Source organism: Tinamus guttatus, unplaced genomic scaffold (genome assembly GCF_059628265.1).
Source record: "Tinamus guttatus ecotype Peru unplaced genomic scaffold, ASM5962826v1 Tinamus_guttatus_pri_ptg000308l, whole genome shotgun sequence".
NCBI classification, from domain to species: Eukaryota; Metazoa; Chordata; class Aves; order Tinamiformes; family Tinamidae; genus Tinamus; species Tinamus guttatus.
This window is the reverse complement of record NW_028288842.1, coordinates 1,553,564-1,581,271: the sequence shown is the minus strand read 5'-3', so window position 1 is coordinate 1,581,271 and position 27,708 is coordinate 1,553,564. Positions and strand designations below refer to the sequence as shown.

General features: G+C 41.2%; 1 protein-coding gene across 1 annotated transcript in view; it reads left to right on the top strand.

The window, feature by feature from the left end:
* The window catches only part of ST8SIA1 (ST8 alpha-N-acetyl-neuraminide alpha-2,8-sialyltransferase 1), a 96,048-nt gene that overhangs the window by 10,233 nt on the left and 58,107 nt on the right, over positions 1–27,708 (top strand). The window contains exon 2 of the mRNA XM_088528401.1: positions 13,414–13,558. Coding sequence (XP_088384527.1) covers positions 13,414–13,558 — 145 coding nt within the window. The remainder of the gene's footprint in view (positions 1–13,413; positions 13,559–27,708) is intronic.

Genomic DNA, 27,708 nt, shown 5'->3' with positions numbered 1-27,708 from the left:
TAAGTCACATGCTAAAAGGGCCTGATCTGTGGAATAGTCCTGGAATAGCGTGTTAGCTGCCCTGCGTGGTAATAGCTGCAGCTGGTTTTATAAGTTTGGGACAAATTCTGCTTTCTCTTCTGCTGCAGAACAGGGGATTCACATTATGGAAGAAAATGAAGTTTCCTGTGCTGACACTGGGGTAAACGGTGGGATTTCTAGTGGTTTTGGCTGCTTTCTTTGTAACAGAGCAAGGAATACGTGTAGTGTGCTTTTATTTGGATCATGGCTCCAGCCTATATGAATATCTGCTTGCGCTGATCTCTGTAGATCCTAGCAAGTTCTGTCTTGAATCTGGCTTGGTCGTTTTCTTTTAGGGATTTTCTCGAGCAACTTGTGTGGCTGTGCAGCCCATGTCCTGTGAGACTCTTCCTGCTTTTCATTTTAAATCATTAACTTAGTTTGTCGTAGAGGAATTAGTTATCCTAGCAAGATGGAAATGCTCTAGAACTGTCTACAGATATTTCCTAAATTGTTTGATAACTTCTAAGAACAGATTTCAACAAGTTTAATAAATAAATGGCTAAAACTTTTTCACTTCTGAAGTAAATGCGTTAAATGTTATCAGGGAGAAATCGAGACCTGCTGGCTCTGGACTAGGTATCGAGCACATAGAAATAATTTTAAAGTATTTTAGAACTTGCAGGCAATATTCATATAGTCTCAAGATGCATTGTTGAAGGACTAAGTTGAATGATATATTTAATGAGTTTTGTTAGTTAGCTTACCATATTTCTCAATGGCATTAATTGCTCAAATGTCTGCTTAGGATTTTTACTTTCTATTTCTAGCACCATATTTTAAATATTGATGTTATAAAAGATCATAAATAGAATGTCATTTGTGGGAAGCACAAAAATAGCTTGCTTATATGTATTATACATATTGTCAGTGATTTAGGCATTTTGTTGGCACAAAATGAAAAATGTTGATTCACAATGAAGAACGATGAGTATTTTGGGCTCATCCTTCCCTTGAGAAAAATGGTAAACCTTTCTGCTCAAAAGAGGAACTAATATTTTCTTCTTTGTTTATCGAATTTTGTATGAATTCAATAGCAGACCTGCATTGGTTTACTCATTTAAACGGAATCGATCTGTGATGACTGGGTTCAAAGTTATTTTCTGCCAGCTAGCTTTACTGTGGGACCTTCTTTACTTATCAGAATCTTGTCTGAAGGAGCATTTGTCCTTGTTATTTTTAGCAGCTCTTTGATAGAGGAGTCTGTTACTACCCTGTGCAATAGTATCTGGGTCCTCTCAGGATTAGAAAGGGGAAGAAATGTTACCAAGTCTGCAAATCTGGAGTTACCTCTAGCATTTCCTTTCCCTTCCCTTCTTCCATCGTGTCCCTGTCTGAACTCCGTTACTGATGTGGCTTTTTTCTTCCGTGAGCCTCCGCACAGGTGACACTGAGATGTAAATAGCGCTCTCATACTGGCTCAGGAGTTACTTGTGTCCCAGTGCTTTTGAAGCTCATTAGCTTAAGTCTTTGGATCAGCTCCAGAACTACCACAGTTGTCACCATCATCTCTTTCCCGTTTTAAAGAGTAAGTTCTATAAATAGGGGTGCTAATTAGGCTTCGTTTGTGGCCCAGTTGCCTCAACTGCTTTTGTCCCCCGTGACCTGACTGCGGGGCAAGAGGCGCTGGGTGCTGACTGAGCAGCTGGCTGCTGTCAGGCAGGGTGGGTATATAGCATATACATCCCTATACATAAGACATGGGAATTCTGCTGGGGTAGGAACCATTAATGGGGGCCTGTCTTCTACCCAAGTCTTCACAAAACTTAAAGTATTTGAATTATTTTTGATATTTCCTCCTTCTTTCAAATGTTGTGGAGGTTAACCAACGAACTCAGACATCGGTGAGGTGGACATGTACTTCAGCCAGTGCCCTGGCTTGGGCTTATGTTTCCTTAGCCTAAAACATATGTATTCTTTCCTCTCGGGTGTCCTCAACAACATTCCCTGCCGGCTCCCAGCGGCTGCCTGCTGGGCCGCTTGAACCTGCGCAGGCCGGGCTGGCATGGCGGAGCAGGGCCGCCTCGGTGACAGCGCGGCCATCCCCCTGCCCCGGCCCTGTGTCTGCCCCGCAGCCTCCCCCGGAACGAAGCCCAGCCCGGACCAAACGTGAATCGTGCCAAGGCATCAAGCAGGGAGCAGACAAATTCCCGTGTTCTCAAGGACACGCTTTCTGGCTGTGGAGAAACCACTCGCGACTTCCCTACCCTCCTTCCCTTCCTGCTTTACCCCTCTGGTTGCTGCCTATTCTCATAGAAAGGGTATTTTTCTATGCTTGGTGAAAACCCAGTTTTCTATTTATAAGCATGTCCTAAACCGTCTTCTGTGTGGTGAAAAGAAGGGGTTGTGGAATTGGGTACTCCAGAAAGAAGGAAAATGTGTATGTTTGGATGGTAGGGAGGGAGGGGATGGTGTTGAGGGAGAGGAGCACTGGGAGGTGGAGAGGGAGATGGAAGAACTGTGGATTTGATGTAGTTGAGGCAAGTAGGTTGCCCTAACAGAAGCACTGAAAAAGAAGAGACAATAAAAAAAAATAAATAAAGATATGTTTATGTGAAACACTATACAGAGAAAGAAAGACTGTAGTTGGGAATTTGAGAACAAAATTACGGATAAATCAGAAAGGCAATCACTTAAAAATGGTCTCTGTATGAAATGTTCAATTAAGTAAGGAATTTAAGCTCAGATGAGTTAGGCAAGATAACCCAGGAAGTAACAATTAATTAAAACAACATGGGCTAAATTATTATAATCTCATTTAAATATCAAGTATCGAATGATTTGCTGGAAGCAGATCACTTGAGCAGTCTGAGGTTCCAGTTTCAGTAGGCTATAAAAGGTACAAGATAAGATGTGTAATTACAGTAGGAGAGGACATTTTCATGCCACAGGGTAGCAAGAGGGAGAAGCCTTTTGCTCTAGAGGTTTCTGTTAAAACAGGGAGGTTTGGAAGTGGAGTGAGGAAATGTGTGGAGTACTGCCCACTCACTGCGCCCATCTCTGGTACCTGTGCTGCTTAAGAGCTGTGGTAGGGAAAATATCCATATGGTTAGCAATAAGACAGGAAAACAACATTTGTTGCTCTGTTTTTTTTTATTATTATTTTTAGTTTGTGATTGCATGTTGCCAGCTAGACAGTCCACATTGTGGACTTTGAACTTTATATTCACTGGGGTTTAGACTGTGCCCCAGGATTGCAGCATGACATGCTTAGGCATGACGAATTGCAATGGACAATTTTAGACTCATCTAAAACTGGGCCTAGTAACTGCAGCTTTGGTATGAGACTTTAGTAGAAAGTTGTTGTGGCTTGATAGGTTTGATCCAAGTTTGGATTTTGTTCTGTCTGGATGTAACCACGGCATTTCTGTTGTGATTGCTTCTCACTCAGTACTTTAGTAGGGCCATATGCATAGTTGGCACTCACGTGATGCATAGAGAACATATATTCAGCACTAGGAGTTCCACGTTGTGCCGAGTGGATTCAGTATTGCCAAAGCAGACACCCTTTCTAAAGCCTTTGGGGATTCTGCGGAGAGCATTTATGAGTCTGTAGCAGAAATTGATGAATAGTTGACACCCATTATGGTATATAAGAGCAAAGAAATGTGCACAAGATTACTCATCACATCTCTTAGTTTAATTTCTTATCTCTGTCAAGGACTGGCACCATATGTTTTGTGGAAAGTCATATGCAGATAAGGATGTGTGCTATATTCTCCCCAGTCCAGTACTGATCATCGCAGCAAGTTCGTCCTTGTCAGCAAACAGCAGACTCACCTGAGCACTGGACGATCAAAATCCATATCTAAAGCTATTCCTGATACCCTCCAAAAATCACTGGGGTTCCTTGCAATCCCACTGCATTTCCCTCCCCATAGATGATGGGGAGATTAAAGCCCCTCTTCAGACCCAGAGCCCATGATCTTCACTTCCTTGAGTTGTTTAAGGAAGGTTTCTGCCTTGCTCCTCTGGAACTGCCAGTGTTTCTCAATTTACATTTCTTTGAGTTGCAAGTAGTAGTCTGTGAAAACTAGAGTGTGGCAACTAATTCAATGTAGATTTTTTCAACAGTCTTTAAAGGAAAAATAATTTCCTGTGATATGTGTGGCTATATATGTCAAACACTTCAGATTACATTTTTATTTAAAATTTTATAATGTTGCACTATGTATAATTCTCACGGGTATTACAAAGCAGTGTTTTGCATCAGGGTAGTATGCCAGGTAGTCAGCCAAAAAACAGCAGTGTGCCTGTTTACTACCTTAACTCTAATGAAGCCTTTTGCCAGGTTTGAGGGAACATGCAAGTCCTAGAAATATTGAAAACTCAACCTTTAGACCAGACAGGGGAAGGGAAGTAAAGATCAAGACTTTTCTGATGAGGGAAGTTTTGAGTGGCTGTAGGGAAGCTGTCTTGAAATGTTTGAACCTTAAGGTATCTTAAATTGTTGTGTGTGTGTATATGCAGAGCAGATAAGACTGTGTATCTGGGAAGAGGTCCAGCAGATGATGGACACTGAAGAGGTGGATGGAAAGTAAACATTTTGGCAGAGTTTCCCCAGGATTCCAAGGCCCAGAAAAGCATAGTACATAAAGCACGTTTATCCACAGGGAAGCTGTTTGATTGCTCCAGGTAATAGAGTTTGTGTGTTCCTGACTTATCCCTAGCAGTAAGGAGCACAGTATAGCAAACTATTTAGATTAGGCTGGACGAGAATGTAGTTCTTGTCTCGTCTTCACCTGTTCTTTCTCATTGCCAAACAAATGCCTGGCCTCTACTACTGCTATTTCTTCTATGCTTGTTTTGCCAAAAAAACCCCCAAAACATTAAGCATTGTAGGAATTTGTGTTGCACTGAGTGTTGTCAAATATCAGCTGTGGTGGCTGGGAAGGTTGTGTGCAATGAGTTGGAAGCTGGAGCTGAAAAATATGTGATGACCTTGGTGACTGATATGCTACGCTTCGGAGCCCTGATAAGTACTAGTGGTATGCCTGTGATGTTCTGGGAGCTTTGGAATTGTGGAAGAAATGTTTCTGATTTCAGTGAGATCAGGACAACATCAGGAGATGTTTTACCTAGAGTTGTGGGGAAGTTGGCAGTGCTGAGCCATGTACTCAGTGGCAAGAAGTTGTTTGTGCGTCAAGATTTTGTCCTTTCTGATGATATGGCAATTTTTATTAGACATAATCAGAAATGACTTTCCTGGGATTGTCTTACTTTTGTCTAGGCCAGGGGACAGAAGATAAGTTTAAATAATATGTAGTCACCTGTGATTATAGCATATAGAATTCAGCACACCTGAGCAAGCTGTGAGGATGGAGAGGGTCCCTTGCCTTTTGTTCGTGGGTGTGTGGTGGTGGCTCTCAGTATTGCAGCTGATCTTCCCTGTAAGAATAGATTTTGAATGTCTTGTTCAAAGATGATGGGATCCTTTCCATTGATTTCAGCAATTCTGGAAAACAAGCAGCAGCCCAAATGAAATATGATGGAGTTAAAGAAGAGTGCAAGATAGTTGCCCTTTAACTTTTTGTTTTTCTGTTAAGGAGCTTGCCAGAGTAGAGACTAAAAAAGAACTGGAAAGAACTAGATTGCTTAAGCTTTTAAAGAAAGCAAGTTCCAATTCAGATATGCTTTTTCCTCTGTGTTTGAAGCTACTTAGTGCACTTAGAAAATTATTTTGGTAAGTATATTTGCATCAATGCAACTGATTTTTTTAACACATGAAGATTTCAATAGTTAACATTTAAACCATGTGAACAAAACTGCTTCAAAAAGTTAAGTTTGTAACAGTAAACACAGCAGAAATGTGAGTTCAAGATGTGCTTCAGGTGAATGATTCTCTCTTCATCTGTGATAATCCTACCATTTGTTTTCATCTGTTAGAAGCCATCTGTCAGTGTACAGAAGGTTGGCTGAATGCAGTTCAGAAATATCTCTGACTACTTAGCCAAACTGATCATCAGCTGTTTTTAAAGGCAATGTGGATGGTTGCAGCATCTCATGCTGTAAATGAAGTCTAGTGTCAGTGCTTGATGTTGCATTAAAACATGGCTTTGGTCCAGAAGTTGCAGAACTGCAGTTTCACGGGTGTGTAATTCCATATATGCAAGGGCAATGAAGAATGTAGAGTTTGGTCAGTGTTGTCCTTCACAAGGAAAATAAGCCAAGGTGGTATTCATAACTTCATAGGGTTATTTTTTAGGCAGAAAGAAACATGGCTTACAGGGCTGCATTCTCAGTCAGAATCTACCCCCTCTGAAATTTAGCCCATCGGCAAATTTCAACCAAATGGAACAGCATAGTAGAGATGTTAAAGATGCTGAGTCCCTACAGGTTCATGAAAAGCAGTTCTTCATAGAAAGGAAAGATCAAAATCTAGATTTTCTGTTTTGTAGAGTTTTCTGCTTGGTCAGTCAGCTTGTATTACTAGTTGTCTGGTCATCAGATGTATGCATCCAAACCAGGCAAATCATATTGTCTCTTAACCAACTGGTATTGAGGAGAGATACAGGCAGTAGTTTGGGAAAACTTGAGAGAGGAACAAGGCTCATCTTGAACTGGGTTTCCTGTAGATGTCTTGGTATGTCTTTGATGTGTTAAAGTTTCCCCCAAGCATGCAGCTTTGTGTGCCTTCAAAAATCTCTCTTTCGTGTCTATGTGATACTTCCACGTTTTCTTGGCTCTATCAAGTGTGCTGGCCCGGCTACCTTGGCTTTATGCATCAGAGAGCGCTCCTGATCACAGCATAGGGTTATTGTCTCCCACCAGATGGTCTCAGTTTTCACATCTTTTCAGAAGCTGAACTCTGCATCATGGGAGAAGAATATTTTTGAGGTGGTCGCTTCACCATCTTTTGAGGGTCATGACTTCGACCCACCAAATTAGGAGCAAGCTGCCTCTAGATTGGTTTGGATCAGAGCCGAGGCAGACTAGTGGGCAGCATGATGTTAATGCTTGCAGGGCATCCGTCAAGGTTGAAAGCAGGTGGAGAAGGCTCCGAACTGTGGTAACTGACCTCTCAGGTTGATGTAGCTTGTATTATAGCTCTGGTACTTCAAAGTAGAGCTCAAATTTAAGAGTAGAGCTGATCAATTTATTTTTAGTGAACCTGTTCCTCATGGAAGAATACAGCCATTCTGCATCTTTATGCAGAATCCTCTTTGGGCAGGACAAGCTAAAGAAGTGGAAATATATATATATGTGTATATATATATATATATATTTTTCTTGCAGCAGCATGGTTGTATATTCCAACTTTCATGTCTTTAATTTCAGCTCATCTCTGTGAAACTGCTGTCTTTCTACTAGGTTTATAAGATTTTTAAAAAAGAGCATGCAAAACAATTAATCCATCCTCCCCACCCTCCTTCCCAACACCCTTTTGCCTCTGAATTTCTGACAAAACTGATTTCAGACTTGGACAGAGGTGTTTACTTTGCTGACTGTGCAGATGACATGAGGTGGACCTTGTGTCTCCCCTGGGATGGGCCCTCAAGCTCGGCTGCACTGTGTAGGGTGAGTGACTCTGCTCTGATACTTGCAAGGCAGAGGAGCAGTTCGCTGCAGTGCTGGTGAATCCCAGGATCACACAAGGTCATCTCTCCTGAGCTGCCCAGAAACAGTTGGCTCGGGCTCCTCAAGGTGCCAAATGTTTTATTCGATTATGTTTTTTAAAGGAAGCAAACTCGGGTATTCTCAGGTTGAGAAAATATTTTGTTTCCTTTGGGATATTAAAAAAAAAAAAAAGAAAAAAGGCTGAAGGAAAGTTGGAAAGGGTACCCCAGTGCTATTAATTTGGCTTTTTTCAGCAAATTAACCAAATATTGTGTTTTAGAAATTTCATGCTTCTTGCTTTGAATTTAGTCGCCTGCAACTGGGCTGCTAAGCTGATGAATGTGGTTTCCATGAACTGCTGATATTTCGAGAAGTGTCTGTGGCCTCTGCAGCCTCTTGCCTTTCATGCAGGTGGTAGCCTCTGGCAGCAGTTTGCTTCTGCCCGTGACCTTTTTATTAACCTCATATGTTGCCTCTCCTGGGGAGGAAAGGAGAAATGTTACACGAATCTCTTAAAACCTGGGTGCCAGGAATTGCTAAAGGGAGTACTGAAGTTGTTGGAAGCTTCATAAAAAGAAATAAAAAAAAGATAAATGTGGGGAGAAAAACACTAACGGCTTTAGTTTTCGTAAGATGTTATACTGCAGAGAGCTTGACTGGGAAGTGAATCAGATTACTGCTCTGTTCTGCTCTGTGGTGTCTGCTCTTCCATATTTCCTTTTCACTGTGTTTAGACATGTTCTTCAGGTTTAAAGAACTATGGGGTTTTCCCAGATGAATCTGTACAGAGCAGTGTATTCTTGATTTATGTGTCTTATGCCTCTGGATGTTGTTTCTGGCAAATATCTTGATATTAGTAAGATATTATTAGTTTAAATATTGCTTTTCCTCCCAAAATGGTTTTGTGTGCTCTTGCGAGTATAAAGAACATTTGCTTTGACTGTTCTCTTGTTCTTAGACAACTTTAAGTTCATTTTCCTGAATAATTGTGTTAAGGGTAGTTGTAAACTTCATCCCAACTGTCACTGTGCTGTAGAGAACAGGGGTGCCAAAATACTTGACAGAGCTGGAGCCAGGTTTGGTTTTGATGCGAAAGAGACTGTGTGACTCTGTGTTGTGTGACTTGGAGGATCTAATCGCCCAGAATCTACCTACAAGAGAAGAACATTATGTTCTGCTTTAGATTTCCTTACAATTCTTCTATCCTGTCTAAGGGGCAGGCTTTGAACACCTGGAATACTGAGGCGCTTGAAGCCCCATAAGCTGTTCAAAGCTTCAGTGGCTTCTTCAAACTAACCTCAAGGTGTAAGTACTACATCTATACTACATAGTGGTAGTTCGGGAAGTCTCTAAAGCACTACCTGCTAGGCCTTACGTGGCTATATAAGAGGACTGTTTTTAGCTGTAAGCACCAGCCATTGCTGGAAATAGGGTACCAGTCAAGGGTAATTTTTTATGTTGTTGTTTCATGATCATCGCTGAATGGGTGAGTTCAGGTTGTGTCCAAATGTGAACTTACACGGATTGGTTCTTGACCCTTCGTATTTCTTTGAATTGGTGATCTGGAAGAGCGCATCAAAATATTGTTGAAAAATTTTGCAGCTGAGGAAAAGAGCAGGGCAGAAATTGCTGCAGGAGGCCAGGCGCGTGATGCGGAGCAGTCGGGGTGACCTCCTCAGCTCACAAAGTCTCTGTAAAGCCAAATATGAAATCTCACATCCAGCAAACCGGAGCTCAGGCTGCAGTTACAGATGGCTGCCCCCCTTCAGAGGAGCACCGACAGTGAAAAAGAGGGCTAAACAGTTCATCAGTCCTGTGTGCCTGGCTTCAGACGTGGAACACATGGGTAATAGCGGAGAGGTCGTTTTGTCCCTGCAGCTGGCAGGGGGTGACTGTGCTCAAGATACTCCTTGCAGGTTTGGAATATTTAGAGGTAAATTTTGAAGAAGAAAGAACAGTCCCAAGAATGACAAAAGGAGTGAAAAGCTTTATTCTAAGCAGGAGATTCAGGAAACTCCATCTTTTCCACTCATCAGAAGGCAAGGGGGGTGGGTAAAATTTGAGAACAGGGGAATCTTTAAAAAAAAAAAAAAGGGGGGGGGGGTTGGAGGGAGGCAAAAAGATTTTTGCTAGCAGCTAAACTGAGACAAATTCAAACTCCCAGCTGAGCGCAAACTGGTAAAAGGAAAGATTTTAACCTTTTATTAGTGACCGTCATTTTTCTTCTGCCACAAAAAGAATCTTGCAACATGTTATCTTAGGGACACATTACTTTGAAGGAGATTTAAGAGAATTTCGGTATTAGATTTTGAAATTAAGGGTATTGGAGGTGGCCAAACCAAGTGGCCTTTGCCACATGATATGTAGCTAGAAGCAGTTAAGCGATTTGACTGCAACAGAGCTGACCAAACCTACCCTACTGAACCCAAAAGAGCCCCCTATACTTGGGCTACAACCCCTTGGTTGGGTGGATAGGAGGGTGGTTTGGGCTGAGTGCCATCTGGGACTCAGAAGGCCCATGAGTTTTTCCTCTTGAGTGTTCAGAGTTGGTTAATTCCAAAGAAAAATATGGGAAGTTAAGGTGAATGTGAACTGAAATATGAGCAAAAGGAGGTTTTGCCAGCCCATGTGCTGTGATCTTGTGCTGTCAACGTGTGACTCCACATTGAAATCGCTGGATGTAGGCTGGTGCTATAGCAGTTAAGGCCAGGGAGCTGGCCACAGTCTGGTTGCCTCAAATAGCTGTTTTTAGCTCAAACTAGGCCTGAACCTTGGTCATTGTTTTAATGCTGCCATTAAAGCCAGGCTGTACTAGAGTAGTAATAATAGTAATAAATCACGTTTCTTGTTACCATTTTCAAATAGTGGGTGAAGAAAAAGCTGGTGCTCCTGAGCCCAAGCAGAGCCTCCCTTTGGCTTTGTGTGTGAGGGTCTCTCTGTGAGGCCGCTCCAGCGCTAGGCCGCAGTCAGTCGCGGGAGCGCTTCGTGGCGTGGGGGTCCTCGGCACCAAACCTTTCTCTGCAGCCTTCAACGTGCAGCACCCGCTGCTAAAAATCCTCAGCAGAGGAGATCCTGGGGACATGGGTGACACCTCCAAATTGACGTTCAGCTGCTGCCTCATGCATGGATTGCTGCTCAAGCTGATGTGCAGGAGCCACTTAGGGCTGGTGCCCTTCCTGGTGCCTCAAGTCAGGCTGAAGTTGTAGAGGCCTCAAGTGAGATCCTCAGGTAGGTCTTCTGCTTGTCCCTTAAGAGCTCTCAGAGCTACGTACCCCAAGTACTTTTTGAATACCAATAATCAAGTTATGTAATATTTCTCTTACGCATCTCTACTGAATTGGAGATGAAGTTCTTTTGACTCCAAATCTCATCCTGTAATTGAACAGATGCTTGCAAAGAGTTGAAATCCTTGGCTAAAACCTCCTGCAGATCTGTGAATTCTAGTGTGATATTTTAGCTGTTCATGATTGCGATCCTGCGGAATAAAGCACATGTGAGCGCACAGAGTGTTTGTGCATAATGTCTAAACTAGTGACCTGCATCTCTCTGGACCTTTGAGGAGACTCCTTGTGCCTTTCAGAAGAGGGTTATTAATAAAAGACTGTATGAGACCTGGAAGAATGCACTTCTGGGGAGAGAAAATGGTAGGCATATATTCCTAGTTCGATGGTGGAGGGGTGAAGGGGAAGAGCAGCTCTTTGTATGATTTTTATTCATCAGCTTGCCCTGGCTGAGGAAAAGTTTGTTAGTATAAGGCATTCCCTACGTGGTTTTCACCGAATTGTCTGTTATTTTTATGCTTCTTGCTCAGACCTGACTTCCAGGGAAGGAATTAGTTGTAGGCTTTTGCTTGGAAATCTTAATTTTTTTAATATAGTTATTAGCTGATCTTGGACTGCCTTATGCTAGTTGCTGTACGAGGCAGTCACTCCTGGAAAAAATTGCAGTGGGGTAGAAAATACAATGAAAACGAGGGAAAGTGAGGCAAAAATGCATTTCTTTCTTGTTGATGACGAGTTAAATAGCCTTCCAGAGGCTGCAGACTGGAGTTCATGGAAAGCCAAAAATTTTCTTGCTCACCTGGAACAACATTCTATTCTGCGCCTCTGAAACCTGTTTTGCAAAGACAATTTGGCGAGGGATTTCAAATTTCCTTTGGTTTCAACTTCACAGCACTGAGATGAAGGCTTTATCCGAGCATCTGCAGAAGGCCGAGGGGAAGCCTTCCTGTGGTGGATGTGGGCTGACCAAGGCATGTCTAGCGAAGGAAATGACCTCTCCGGTAGCACATTATTGTGTCTTCTTGTCAGAACGGAGGTGAAACAGCTCTGCAAGCAGCACTTTAATGGTAAACATCCCCAGAAACAGCTATGGCTTAGACTTTTTTGTTGTTGTTGTGCAACACTTTAACGTTGTCTCCGTTTTTGCAAAGAGGAAAACAAATCCACTCTAATGTTCTAAGCAGTTTTCAGCTGGAACGTGTATGGAAAATGGTGTTCACACAGTAACAGAAAAGTGTGACTTTATGGAAAATAACATTTTTGAGGGGGAAAACATCAATCTTTTTAGTATGCATTTTTACAGAAGAAAAGCAGTTGTGAAACTTTTTTGTGAATGACAAACGTCTGTGTGAACCACTTCTTTCTTTTAAATAGAGACTTCTCTTTAGCAAGGGAGAAAAGTTATAGCAAGCATTTAAGCAATCTGTAATAACTGTTCTCTAATAACTGTTCTTTCTCTGCATCCCACCTTCAGTTCTTCGGCAGCCACTGGAGATGAGTTCAGTCTGTTTAGGAGTCCCTTTAAATACTAAATGTATACAATAAGAAATATCCATGTATTACTATGCTAAAATGACATTTTATAATGGATATTTTGCATGTATCTATTGTATATAAACATTGATATGAGGATCACCCCTGCATTAGAGAGAGACTGCCATGCTGTCTATAGAAAGATACTATATTCTTACTTTGTTGATGTCTAAAGCTTTTCATCATGCAAGTTGTAGGAAATGAATTGCTGAGCAGGCTGCAGTACAGAATTTTTGCTCAATACAAGTTTCAAACACCTAGGCAGCTTTCAGATTTGTAGTCAAGCTCAATAACAACTATTTCGGGGAAGTGTGGGCGAATTGGGATATACAGTTTCGGTGAGGAAGCAAGAAGTATAGTACCCAAAAATATATATATAGCAAATGGATGACTCAAGTTGGACTTCACTTAGAAAGCAGGCTCTAATACAGCTCTGAGAATAGCAAGGATATTGAGTAACTGGAGAGGGTGGCCATATGTTTCCATACTTAGCTTACATAACTCCTCTTTGAGTAAGTTTTCTTACACTTCAGATGGGATTTTTCTCTGATTTCTGTGTGTTTTGGAGACTGGGGATTTTTATTAATTAAAAGTGGTTGAAAAGCACTTTTTTTTAAAAAATAAATCTTGTTCTCATTTTATGCCACTCAAGTGAACAGATGGCTCACATTTTTACTAAGACTTTCCAGAATAAAAATGTGATTTCTGGCTCTTCTCTGTGTGTTTAAAAACAACTTGAAGTTGCACAATTAAACTATGAATTTCTAAATATTCTAATTTTCTGAGTTCTCCATTAGTATTTATTGTTCTGATGCACAGTATAGAATCAGCAGTTCTTCCTCAGGTAACTGGGAAAATGCTTGGCTTTCCGAACAGCGTCTGAGAACGGCCGGATCTCAGGTGCCCAGAGCGTCAGCTAAAGGTGGTCTTCAGAGAGGACATGCCAATTAATCCTTTTTTTCCTTCTTCTTGCCTTTCTTAGGAAACTACTGGAAGAATGTTGTGACCCTGGCCAGCTCTTTGCCATGACAAAGCAGAACTCCCCCATGGGAAAGAATCTCTGGTTTGACGGGGAATTGTTATATTCTTTCACTATTGATAATGCAACTTACTCGCTCTTCCCACAGGTTAGTAGCTTTGCTCTGTCACTTTAATTATCAATATATTAATATACGCAATGGTAGCATGGTGTAAGAAATGGTGTTATCCTCATTTCTCAATACAAAATTCTCTCGTCTGCTTTTTTACTTCTGTGGTGCGAATAGATGCGAATATTATGAAATAGTGACCTGTATGTTAATATTGCCCTGTCACTTTCCAGGATGGGTCCCTTCGGATATAAAAAGTTCATGAGATTGAGAAGCCCTTCTTGATTTTTAAAATAATGATAAAGGCTGGCTATTTTAGAAAGGTGGTGTCTGTATTTTAGTTGCTGATTGCGCTCACAAACCTAGGTTTCAAACTCCGACTCCTGCCTTCGTTAAACGAGGCCTGAGCCTCTTACATAATCCTGTGTCCTCAGAGCTGTCACTTTAAATAAAACATCAAGTCTGGCAAGACGTGTGATGACACTATGAGAACTGGCAACGCTGCAGAACGCAGAGGTGAATCTTGAGGGAAACGGGCTTTGCTCGCAGAGCACTTAGAGACCTGCCAATATTATTGGCATCCATCTCTTTAAACTGTTTGAAATGGCAAATTCTGGCCTGTATTTAGATCCAAGCTCAAACTCATCAGTTCCCTTGATGTCAGTAGAATTTGGCGGGGTTACGTTAAAAAGTGTCTAGAGAACTAGAATTTTACCTCAGTTGCTCCCATGGAAATTATCTGGAGTAACTCCTGGTCCCTTTTGAATTCTCATCTAGAATTACTTCAGTTTCAGTGTGTTTAGCTAAGGGGCGATGGCAGTTTGTTTAAAGGTATCCAAGTTACTTTCAAGTTAATGATGTTTACTGATGGCAAGCAATGTGAGCTTGCCATCTGGCTGTGTTTATAATAATAGACATGGTTTGATGTTTTTCAGGAAATGTGTTTTGGATAAGAGTAGCCTTACTGAGTGCTGGTAATTTGTAATACTGATCTAGGCTTCTTGTATTTTTAATTAATATATCAACTGATGCTAAACAATCACATTATTATATTGACTTTTGTACATGGATGCAGATCTGTTTTATTTTGCTGTAAGTTAAAGAAAAGCCAAACATCTGGAGATTATTGCCCCGCATTCTTCCAGAGAAAATTGTGGAGTATTAGATAGGCTCCTTCAGAGAGGTAAATGCTGATTAGAGAGGAGTTGTGATCCGAGGAGCCAGCAGCTTCCCACTTCCCAGGCCTATTTCCAAAGTTTATTGGTTGGAAAGGCAACATGGGGGACACAGGAGCTAATAATGAGTTGGGACTTCAGGGTCCCTTGGTCTAAAGTGATGGCTAGATTTTGTGGGTGTGGGGGGAAAAACTAAATTTCTATGGTGTTCCAACTCTAAAACAGTTCTGAAAAGCAATTCCAGGACCAGTTCTAGAAGTATTATTCCATACTTCATTGCTGGCAGATGCTACTCACAGCTATTCCCACCATCACATACCTTTTAAGAAGAATTTTTTGTAGCTTGGTTTGTTATTCTTATATATTTTGCCCAGAGGAGTTTTGTAAACCTCTATCCGATGAAACCCTGTTAGGCTTAAAAGCTTAGGAAGACTTACTAGTAGTGAATTCTTAAATTAAGTTATTTTCTAGCATGCTGCCTGTTTCTAGAAAAATACTAGACCAAATGTGTCAGGCCCTCTGCTTTGAAGAATGTTTTCTATTAGTTTAGTTGCAACTGGCAAGCAGTTTTGTGAAGATGAATATTCCTTTCAGAAGTATTCAACAGCTTAAAAGCACTTTAGGGTGGGTTATACCTTGAAATGCTCAGGGGATGGAACAGGAATGTAAAGGGCCACAGCTATGTTGATATAATCGAAAAAAATATTTCCTTTAGGATTAAAAAAAAAAAAGAAAAAAGCTCCATCCACATCAGTCTGCTGGATTTAAGCCAGTTTGTGCTTGAAGAAGATGTCTCTTCTCAATCCTGAACCAGTTGTTAACTTACAGCATAAAGTGACTCCAAATGGGAAACTTGCCATGTTTTATGGAATAGAATAAGCTTGCTGTGCCTCAGTGGAGACTTACGATGAAGAAATGATGCAAGGATCTCGGGCCTTAATATGTAAAAAGTCATTTGTTACTGAATGTGAAAAATAAAAAATGGAATATTACTCTTATGAACAGTTTGTGCGCATAAAGTTATTACAGCTGGTTCAACATCTTTTGGTGAAGAGCTTTTTCACTGAAAAGTGCTATTTCCTTAAAATAAACTTTTTGTATCAATTCTTTGGTTTTCAAATTTTCTTTGAAGTGAAAAGATTTAGAAGGTTTTGGTAATGTTAGATATTTTACTGTTTTTGCAATGTAATGTGTGTATATATATTTTATATATATAAAATTCCTACTGCATCAATAGATTTTTCTTTTTTTTTCCTGTATTCCCACTTCTTTTTAGTTTTAAGTTTTTGATAGACAAAATGAAAAACATGTTAAAAGGGGGATGGGGAGAAGTCACTGTGTGAAAAATTTCAGCATTCTGACTTTCAGCTTGTAGGAGCAAAGTTTGAAATTGCAGAATTTTCCAGGAACCAAAAATTCCCAATTGCCAGATGTGCAGCCTCCTCCTCTTCCCCTCCCCTGTCTCATTTTTGCTATTGATTTGTAAAATTAATGTTTTGAAACAGAAATGCAGTATTACAGAAAGTAAAACTTTTCCCCGCCCTGAGAGCAACCACTGTTGTTTTTTTATCCATATCCGAAGTACGGGTGATGACGTGAGGTGTTCCCTTCGCAGGACGAGGCCTGTCCTGCTGCCCCTCTGCAGTGTGAGGGAGATCCCAACTGCAGCTCGTCTCCCAGATGTACCAGCGTAGTGTTGCCTGCAGCTCTCGGATAATGCAGCCCGATTGCTGTTAAAATTAGATTTTTCCTGACAGCAGCTTTGCTTCGTTACCTGCTGTGGTCTGCAGCGCCACTTAGGAGGCCAAAGGCTGCGTTTGCATATAGGTGAAGATGTAGGTGTAGCTGTTAACAGCAGCAGCTCTGTGTGTTCCCAGCTTTGGACATAGGCCTGAAGTTTTCAGTTTTAGCCAGTGAGTTTGGCTCCGTGGCTGAGGATCTACCGCTGTGTCATTCAGAGGTGAGGATCACTCTCCTCTAGCCAAAATGAATGGGAAAACTCGGAATAAGCCGACGGTAACGGCTCAGGTTGGATGCTGAGGCCATGGGTGACTCCCCACCATAGGCCACATACTATACCAAGATTGGGTCTGAGTTCAGGAGGCCTTTCCCTCAGGACTCGCCTCTTCGTTCAGCCGTGTAGCTGTGGCCCGCTTGAGATGTAGCGAGGAAGGACGAAAGCAGGACTGATGCTTACCATCCTTTCTGATTCAAATGGAAGAAAACAGGGCTCTGTACGTTCTCGCAGCCTTTTTAGATGCTATGAGTAAATGGGAAGAGGAGTCAGGAAGTAACTCAAAACCATGTGAGAGAAAACTGAACTACAAGTCATCTGTTTTTAAGGTAGAGAATAGAAAATATCTTGGTCTCAAACATTTTCCAGAATGCTTTTTCATTTGTTCCCATCTTGTTCTTCCCCAGAGTTTCCAAACTGCAGAGCCCTTTGCCACCAAAGAGCAAACACACCGTGCTATTGACCTGTTTAAGCAAAGTTTGTTTGCTTGTTTTCATTTGTTGCCAAAAGCTTAAAGCAAGAATGCAGATGAATTTCCAAGCTCCTCTCCCCACCTTTCAAAAAACATGTTAAGTGTTATTTTGTGGAAAAAAAAGAAAAAAAAAGTATTTTGGAGGGAAAGGAGAGACTACATTTCATGAAAAAAAATCAAATTTTAGTTTTGAACTTTTCAATTTGACAAAATATAATGAGCTCTTTAAGCTTCTTCTGATTTTGTTGCATTTCAGTTGTACTTTAAAGTGTCCAATTAATAAATTCAAGTAAATTATTTCAAATTACTAAAATATGATTCCCCACCTGCTCCAAATCTCTTCAAAAGTTTCCTCATGAATAATGTCACCAAGTGGAAAAAATGCCTGCTTGCAGTGAGCTTCTTGTCAATAATCACCTTTTTGCAAATGGTCTACAAGAAACCTAAAGAAAATAGCTTCAGACTACAAATAAGTTTGGGAAAGTTCGCAGTTGTTTCTAGACGCATCATCATCAGGAAAAAGGCTGTATTTGTCAAACTGTTGATTAGAGTTTCTTCTATTATTTCTCTTGATTGCTTACAATATTTCTCAATTGACCAGAGATTTTTATTATGTCCTTTGCTGAGGCTGGACTTGACTGTCAAGGGAGCGCTGTGGCAAAGCGGGCTCCATGGTCCTGCAGCTAGTAGGATATTTTGTAATTATTTCAGAAAGTGCAGATTTGGAAAGCGAGTTTGATGTAAAATACATTTGCTCTTTCCCTTTTTGTGTAATGGTAGGATCCCAGGAAAGAAAAACATATTTGGCGTGAGGAAAAGCAGTAGTTTGATTTAAATAAGAGGCACAGGCTGAGAGCATAGGTATGAATGAATGCTAAGTTAGATCTGTGTAAGAAATGCAAACTGCATTAAGGGGAGAATTTAGCTTACTGAAGGCAAACCCTACGTGTTGTTCAGCCTGATTTTTAGACCCAGGTGCGAGGGTTGACCCTAAAATTGTGTGTAAAAGGGGAGACCATGTGAAGTGTAGGGCTTGGGTATTGATGGACTGTAGTGTTTGCAGGAGATGCCAAGTTATTAACTTCAGAAGTGTTTGGCTGTTTCTTCTGTTATTTCTCGCCAACAATCAAATGTGTTGCCGTACCGAGTTCCCAGTAAGGCTCTGTTTGTACTTAACTGCTCTTGGGGTAATAGATAAGAACATTGGCTGAGTCATTTCCATGCCTTTTTTTTTTTTTTTTTTTTTTTTTCCTTTCTTGATCCCCTGGGTAGGTGCATGAGGTGTGGGTGGTTTTGGAGCAACTGTTACATTTACCCCCATAAATTCTACCATCTAAAGGATGTTTAGCGAGCTCTTTAGAGTTGTATTGAGATGGCTAAAGGAGGCTCTTTCTTGATGCAAAGTTTCTCCTGGTAGCAAACCCATTTACATACCAAGACTTCCACCTACAGGTGCAATGAAACCTCTGCTACTTTGGCAGAGGTTTTAATATTTAAAGCTTGAGTGAGATTAAGCCTTAATATCCTGGCCACCTGTCAGCCTTTCTTCATTATTCACAGATTTTTATTAAATATTTTGTTGAATATTAAATAGTTGCATAGAGTTTCTCCTTCTTTCATTGCACCTTCTCCGATTTTGTTGGTCTAGCTAAGCGCGTGCCTCACCTCGCTGCACGTTTGTGCCGAGGAAGGCCTGGCAGCCACGTGCTCGTCAGCACCCTCGTGTGCATCGGAAAGGCGGCGCCAGCCCCGGTCGTGCGCCCGCGCCTCAAAGCCACCGCACCGAAACCAGCAGGACCGAGCCGAGTTCTGCACCGGCCCTGTAGCAGTGTGGAGCCTGCACGGAGGAAAGCCTTCAGTCACAGCATCCAGTCCAGACGTGCAGCGCTCCCTCATGCTACTTTACAAGGCCAGGCTTTTAGGGCAGCTTTGTTTGTTTGTGTCTAAGCAAAAACCCCACCTTGCATCCTCACAGGGCTTTAGTGCTGCACTGCGGCGCCCAGACACCATCATTTCATTCTGATGGTATCGTACTAAAACCTTCACCAAAGCATAGTCCGGAGGAGGTATTCAGAGGTCATTACCCTCCTTGCTTTGGTGCCATGGCAGGCAACCATATCTGGACTCTGCCTGATAGATATGACTAATATCTTTCTATCAGATAACTAATAAAGTTTTGCAGCTTCCGGTAGTAGAAGTTCCACAGGCCACTTGGGCAGTCCAGTCCAGCCCTCTACTATCCTTACAGGAAAGATATATTGCCCAATGTCTGATGGAAAATCACACCCTGGCTATAGTTAATTTTTTTCTAATCTTTTCCACATATCAAATCTCCCCATGGTCTTTTTGTCTTTACTGAACAATTCCTTCAGTCAGATTTTTTTTTTCCTTTAAACCTTGGGTTATTTTTGTTTTTCTGATGGCCTTTATGGAACATTTGTGACGATTAACTATGTGGGACCCTCACAACATATCATCAGTCTTTGCCTTTCTAGATGGTTTAAACATCCAGGGAATAATCCTCTGAAAGGCAGAGCTTAATGGCACTTTTTTACTATGGCAAGTAGTATATATACACACACACACATACACATATATATAAAATATATGTATAGGGACATAGCAAAGGTTGTAGGGAATTCCTATTTTATCTCTTTGTTTTTCAGTGTGTAGAGTCGAGGTGGATTGGACCTGCCTGCAGTGCATGAATCAACAACAAACAACCCTTTAGTCTGTGTATATAAGGCTGTGAATATGATGAAAATGTACAATGGGAAAACGTACTGTATTCTGGTTGCAGGCTAGCTAAAATATTTGTAGGATAGTTCTTTAATAGGCATTTTTCCGTGCTATTCCAGCTCCAAGCTTTTCCTTAATCTAAAAACCCCTGGCTTGTCCTGCTTCCTTTCCCTTTCAGTAGGGCTTGGCATATTGACAGCGTAGGTTGGGATCCCAGGAACAGTGCTGCAAATTTAATTCATTGGGTTAGGCTTAACAGCAGAAAATTTAGGTGAAATGAGAATATAAATGCAAAAGCCACACATCTATTCTGTGATCCACTGTTGTGCCAGAAGAAGAAATGAGAAAGCCAAACATAAATAATCCTTCTATGACTATGATGCTCTTTATAGAAATTCCCTCAGGCACTTTACAGTCATTTGAACTTGATGTAGGGTGTTACTGCTCAGTTAAATCTATGCCTAGAAATCTCTGGAGAAAATTTAAAGGAGGGTTTTCACATGGAGATGGTGGTGGTGGGAGGAAGAAATCCTGCAGCCCCCTTTTCTCCTCTGCAGTAAGCAGATGGGATGAACCACAATTCTTCTCGCTTCATGGACAAAAAAAAAAATGCAAAGGTACCTAGAGACTTCTCACCCTGATATTCTAGGCCATATATAAATGTAGCAGAATCTAGAGCTCTTCTCTGCTCTATATTTTCAAGGATGAGACCTTCTTAGCATTAAAGGTGGATAAGACATCCTGTGTTTGAATAGTGGGACTGCCTAAATGTAAGCCCAGCAACAGTGCTTTCCTGGCTCTCCTTTTGGCAGTGTTTTTGCAGCTCCTCTTGCCCAGTGTGGGGTCTCCCCTGCCGGCAGTGCCCAGGGCTGGCATCCCCTGGTCCTAGCATAGCTGTGGCACGGCGCTTGGCACTCGTCTTTTTGATATCCTCCAAGAATCTGCCATCACCAGGTAAAGCATTTGTGGGTGCTGTGTTATTGTCCACCTAAAGAAGCGCGGTGGGGAGATCGGTAGCACACTGTGCTGCAAAATGTGCAAAGGGAAGCTTGGTCGCACCAGGGCAGTGTTCCCGTTGACTTCAGCACGACGAGGTTTCAGTCAGCAGTACCCCCTTGCTGAGCTGGGAATATGCAGATTTGTGTCTGTGGCTTCTTTCTGGTAAATACAAAGAATGTCTTTTATTCAGTCCTTGGCCTTTATTGGCCTTCGTTTTCATGTAAGGAGTTGAGTGATTAATCTTGTTAATCTAATCTGACTGGAAAGCACTTGTTTGTACTCTTAAGAAAGACTTTCAGTGAAAGGGCAAGGCAAGTTTGAAGCAGGCATTCGGAAAAGATAAAACAGAGCTTTTTATCTTCCCTGTTCTTTGCTCCGGTCTCCACTGATAACGTCCTTCCTGTTGCTCATGTCAATAAGCAGGGTAGCGTCCTTGCACACAGGCTATGTGCAAGTCCTTTTGAGACTTGTGACAAACTTTTCTACTTCTCTGTGTATTTCTTTGAGTCAGTCCTACTCTAAGATTGTTAGTTTTGCAAGGCAAAGACAACCCTTTTTGCGTGCTTGAACACTGTTTGGAGCCATGGAGCCCATGTATGAGGATAGGGTACCTAATGATGTGCCATAATAGTCAACATTGTATTAAAGTGGGGTCATACATAATTTTGTTGGCTCTTTTTTCTACAAAGATCCTTGGTTTGTGACCCAGTCAAAGAAATGAAATTAGAGTTGAGGTCTGACTTTCCTACTGTGAAGTTGGAATGTTATTTTCTAGAACTGTTTTTTGAGAGGGGCTCACGTGCTGTCTTCTTCAGGAATTGATTTATCTCAAATTCTCAAAATGGGCTCTGGATAATCCCTCTGTTATGGGAGTTTTAAACTGACATATCTGATATCTCTTAGCTAGCCCAATCTGGAGTAGAAGAAAGTGTAGAGAAAAAAAAAAACTGTAGTGATAATTAGTAATAGATGTTTCTCTTTAAAGTTTGATATCTTGTCCCACTAGGCACTTATAAGGCTGAGTCCTTTTCTGAAATCTGCTGGTGTGTGAAGCCTACAAAATAAATAAGTATCCAGTGAAGATCAGGAACTCGCTCTTTCTGATTTCAAAGGGTCTTTCACTAGAGATGAAAAATTTAGAGGCAGTTAGAAAGTGAGAGGGATGGTTCTACTCCAGTGCAAATTAGATCATGTCTGTTTCCCTCAGTGTTTTGCTCCTAGAAGGAGCATAGCTATAGACCTTTTGATTCATACTAAGTAGGTCCAGAAGAGAAAAATCTATGTTTTTATTCTTACAAATGTAGGCTTCTAGCCATACTTTCCATTTTCCAAGTGTTCCAGGGTTTGATATGCCATGTATTTTCATCCAGCTAACTTGTTAACCTTGTAAAACTTGATTTTTGCACTGATTTGTTTTGTGCAGTGCATGTTAGTAACTATTTCCTAGTTACACTTCCTCTTTATTTTCTCTGTTTTTAAATACTGTTGGTTATGTGCTTGGCACTTTATTTTCTCTGCCAATATAACTGAGGGGTAACATTTATCTCTGGTAAGGTAATCTGAAAGGGCAGCAAACAAGAGTGTGTTTACAGAAATACGAGCTTGTGAAAACATCGCTGTCTTATTCAACGGGGCTGTTTTTTTCCTATCTCTAAGGTTTACCTCCCTGCTCTCCTGGGAGACCAAGTTTTCATTCCTGTCGTTCCTTCAAGCACATTCAGCCACAGAAAAGCAAGCTGGATTGTAGTCTTCAGTCTTCACTAGCATCACTTTCTAGTTAGCCTTTTAGTCACATTAGGGGGTTGATTAACTCCTCCATTAATCACTTCTGGGCTGCTGTTACGTTGCATGGGGTTTATATAGCTTATGGTTTACCTTAGAGGTGGGAAGATGTTGCAGGGGTAAAGATGAGGAGCTTGGATGGGCTTTCCCACCTGTGTGACAGCCGTGCAACTTTCCTGTGTCTTTTTTTCTAGTAGTACTTTTAATGCTGGGTAATAATGGCTTCCTGTTATTGTGGTAGCTTTATTGCAGCTTGGAAGGCATTAAGAAGTGGATAAGTTTTGTAAGAAGAGGTAATATCTTTGATTAGAGCAAAGTAAGCCTAGCTCTCGTTGAGCAGTTTCTCTCTGCAGCCCCCTGAACACTTCACTGCTACAATCTCAGTTTTATGGATGGAAAGGAGACAGGTACCTGAGGCCATTAGCGCAGCCTAGAACAGAGCCCTGTTTTAACAAACGTGTGTAACATAGGCTGTCTCTTCAGTTTGCTCTGCTCCAAGGAAGCACTGCACAGATTTCACTCTTTTTGCTGCTAACATGAGGTCTTGGTATGTTCTCTGAGTCACCTGATCCAAGCCACGTGCTCTCCGCGTTTGTCCAGGGTAACTCCGTGATAAAAGAGGACTTGGTGCTCACTGGTCTGAGGAAATCGTTTCTTTTGGACTGGTAGTTTTTTAAATTCATTCGCTATGCTCCCTGCACTAACTTCTGTAGTGAAACTAGCGTCTAGTTTCTAAATTTAATTGAACAGAATAAAGTCAAAGAGGCAGAGCACTAATCATGGGCAATGAAGGGCAAAGGGATTGCTCTTTTGCACAGTGACTGCATGCAGGGTCAGGAATTGTGATTAGCTGGCGGTTTTTGGTCAGTTGGATAATATTTCTATTTTGCTTATTCCTTCCTAATTGGTCTTATGTAACTTCTAAATCCTCCTACAGTGGGAAGCTCTTGATCATGGCCATATCTGTAATTATGTTGGTTTTTGCATGTTTGGACAAGTAATAGCCCATCTAGTGTTGTGATTTTTTTTTTCTTAATCCTTAGTAATTTTGAGGCCATTCTGAATTAACATGTGCAGATAACCTTTGTCCATGGAGTTTGAAAGTGGTTTTTATATTATTATTGGAAGCCTTAAAAAATTATTTTATTAAATATCTTATTGGCAGGGCAAGTATGGCTTGTTCCTGAAATCTCAAAATTAGAGTAAGTATAGAAAATTAGGAATGTGCAACAATCTAAGGCACCATCAATCCATGTCACTCATTTAAAAACCCTTTGATCTATAGATTTAACAAGTTTCTTCAACTTTTAGGCAACATCTCATTTACTCTGGTACTTTCAGGGAAGGAAAATATAGCATAATTTGCACAAATGTTTACATGGAAAGGATTATGTGCACAGTCAATCAGAGATTTAGTAAAGGTTGCATAGTTTCAACGTGCTCTTTAGTCACTTACTGTTGTGGGGAAGGGCTCTCTCAAGGGGAGATGTCTCCACAGCTTCTGTTTTGAGCCCCATGCAGCCATCCCTACCACCACTGGTGAACACAGCCAGAATGGAGGCAGGGAGTAAAAGGAGAGGAAGGGTCTTGAGCCAAGATAGGGTGAAAAAGTCAAGTTGGGCATGGAGGGGGAGCATTCGGTCGCACCTTTCCACCAGAATCCATGAGAGCTTTCTTTAAAAAATGTATTTTCCCTGAAATTGTGCTTTCAGGGCATTGCTCGTTTCACTAAGATAGGTCTGACTGCCGTTTGCTGGCACTGCACTCCAATCACCTGTCTGGGGGAGTCGATTTAAAAAACATGATTTTGTACTTTAAAATGTGTCTTTTGATTGTCATATCTTTATGTTTTTTCCTTCAACAGATGTCTAGCTACTTAGTCAAGGGAGAAAAAAGCTGTCTCTGCAAAAATGATGAGCTGCTGCTTTCTTTCCCCCAACTTTGGCTGTCTGTTAAAAGCAGTTTACACCATGCATTCATATTCTTCCCACTCTTTTGGGATGTGTAGGGTGTCATTTGTGGTGGTTTCATTTGAATGAAGAAAAAGAACTTTCGTTTGAGAAAAAGAGCATAAATCAGTTAAAATAGATAAAATGTCCGCACTCTGCAGGTTCACAGTTGTTTGGAATTACCATTGACTGTGCTTGGAGTGCCATGAAAAGAGTGTTTGCAGAGCAGATCCTAGGCATGTGTACGGTGCTCGTTATTCTGTCTGCCACACGTCTGTTGTCTGCAGATCAACCCTACACGATTCTTCAGATACTCTGACACCTGCAGATGCCAAGAGCTCTGTGTCCTGATCCAGTGGAGCAGATTTTGAAGGCAGCAGGATCCCTCCTGGCCCGGCGTGGCCTCCTGAGGAACTCCAGCTGTACGACGGCGTCGAGCGGTACCTGAGTGTAGCGCAGCAGCTGGGGCTTAAACTGCAGCCTGTTCTCACTGCAGTGCTGCGCTCGCTCTGCTGCACCATGGTCCCTGCTGCTGGGTGATTACCTCTGCAGGAGCATGTGCCATATTCCCTGGAATGAGTTTCAGTAACTAATTGCTCCTTTGGCGTCCAGGAGGCCCCATCTTGTTTCCTGCATCCTCCGACATACAAATGTGAATTAAAACTTCTGACTTGGCCTGTCAGACTTTGCAGTAACTAAGCACATAGCTATAAATTAAAATGTTGACTTCTAGAAAGTTAACCTAGGGCTGCTTTGGAGACAGGACAACATAAAAAATACATGAGACCAAATCATATGAGCAGTCAGAACACAAATGATAGTATAAGGCATGTCCTGATTGGAATCAGGATGCTGAGGAATGCTGGTCATTATCCTAAGTGAAAAGCTCATTATAGACATAGTATAGATAGATGTTTATGGAGAAAATATTTTAATTGCCACTCCTAGACTTATCTCCTTGTACTGTTAATGGAGTGACTGAAACTCTCTTATTTTATGCCTTAAGTTATTTAAAGCTCCACTCTGGCCGTGCAAATGGATATCAACTACATCAGTGTTTAGAGACAGTGAAAACTGTGATCTCTTGGGCGCAGGTTCAGCTGTGCAGGATGTTACCTCATCGGCTGGGTCAATAACGAGAACCCACTTTTCTGTTGTTTATTGTGCAGTCACTTCCACGTCTCTTCATTATGAAGCTGCTTGTTTTAGCTTATTCATTGTGAACTTCTGTACTCACTGCTTATTCATAGCCTTAACAGCCTGTAACTGTATTTTTGGTCATTATACTTTATGAGTCTCTATGGGTGTATGGTGTATACATAAATAAACATAAATTTGCATCGTTTATCACCTGACTAAAAGTAACTGCTTGTCAGGCAAGTGCTTGTGAGTCAAAACTCCTAAAGCAGGAGAGAATGACTAGCCTGTACACATAATGGGGGAATGGGATACAAGGCAGGGGACACATATGTGTGTCTCACTGATAATATATGAGGCTTGAGGGTCTGAGGAAAAGTTTCAGGTGAACCCCTGCATGCTAGAGCATAACTTGTACCCTGAGGCAGGTGGGTTCTCTCCTTGTTCCGTTGTGGTACTAAATCTCTGGCTATGCAGTTCTTAAGTCTGTGCAGAAGCCTCTTACAAATCAATTACTGCAGCTTCAATAGAGCTGTAACATTGCTTTGATGTTGGGAATTTGGATGTCTGCATTTTAAGTACGAGTGGGAGAAGTGATTTAAACAGAGTATTGTAGCCCGTGACCCAAAGCTTTGCCAAACTAGATGTGAAAGACTTGCCCATTATAAATTTTAATGTAGAAGCATTGCGGATTTGTCTTTAGTGTAATGTTTTAAAACAACCTCCTCTTCACTTCACTGCAGTATTTGACGTGTGGTATCTGTCAGGCAGTGGTATCTACAAGTTTTATCTCCTCTTCAGACTTCATGAAACCTGGTGATTTTTTTTTTCTGATGAGGCGGAAGCTGTGCAATGAGACATTGATTCCAACAAAAGGTCGGGCATTAATTCATTAACATACACAAACCTTATTTACATACACAAACCTTTTAGGTGGGTCCTGATTTAACTGGTAAAAGATTATGAAATTCACAGGCTTACCTTCTCATCAGACCCATCATGAAAGGCCTCTCGTCAAAGCTTGCAGGTCTTTCACACTCAGGAAGGACCTTGCCCGGACTTTTGTTTTTACCGTCATGAGATCTTTTACCTACAAGAGGACTTTGATCAAATAAACTTTTTACACATTGCATGCCTTCTTGCTATCTCCACCTCTTAACAAAGGTGACAAGTCTTGTTAATCAAAAAGACAAGCATAGTTGACAACAAGCCTAATGTTTGATGATAACAGCAATGGTTTTGATAAGGGATTTGATACTTCCCTTAACATCCTCTTTTGCTTTCTGTCTCCTTCACCCAAAGCCCGTGCACCACTTCTTTGCTAAGACAGCTTCTTGGAAAGTATTCTCAGCATGGTAGCAGGATGTTTGTTCCTAGCAAAAAAGAAGTACAAATGAGGGGCATGAAAGAAGTTCATGCTGAGGGGCATGAAAATATGATTAGAAATATATAGGCATGCTATAAAAAGAATCTATTTTTATTTAAGGTACTTATTCTCTACACATTTGGAAATCATTACATTGGGAAAAAAAAGAAAAAAAAAAAAACAGCTTGTCATTGTGTATTTGGTTGTTGCAGGAGAATAGTCTGGTAGCTTTTGTTTCCAGGTATCATGAATGGTGTTGTCAGGAGACCAGCACAAAATATGAAGATCTAAATGGTCCATTTTTGTTGTTATTTTGTGCAGAATCTTTTCTAATAATGATGAAAATACAAAACCAGAAAGAAACCTGATCTGACCTTCTAATAAAAGTTCATTTTTCTCAAGATTATATTCTTAAGAAGAGAACTTTTTTTATTTTTAATTTTAAATCTGACTTTTTTAGCCGGGAAGCAATTGAGAGGGAAGATACTGTACAACTTCCACAATGTCATTTTAGTCTTTTTTTTTTTTCTGACTACATCTTTAGAGGCTATACGGA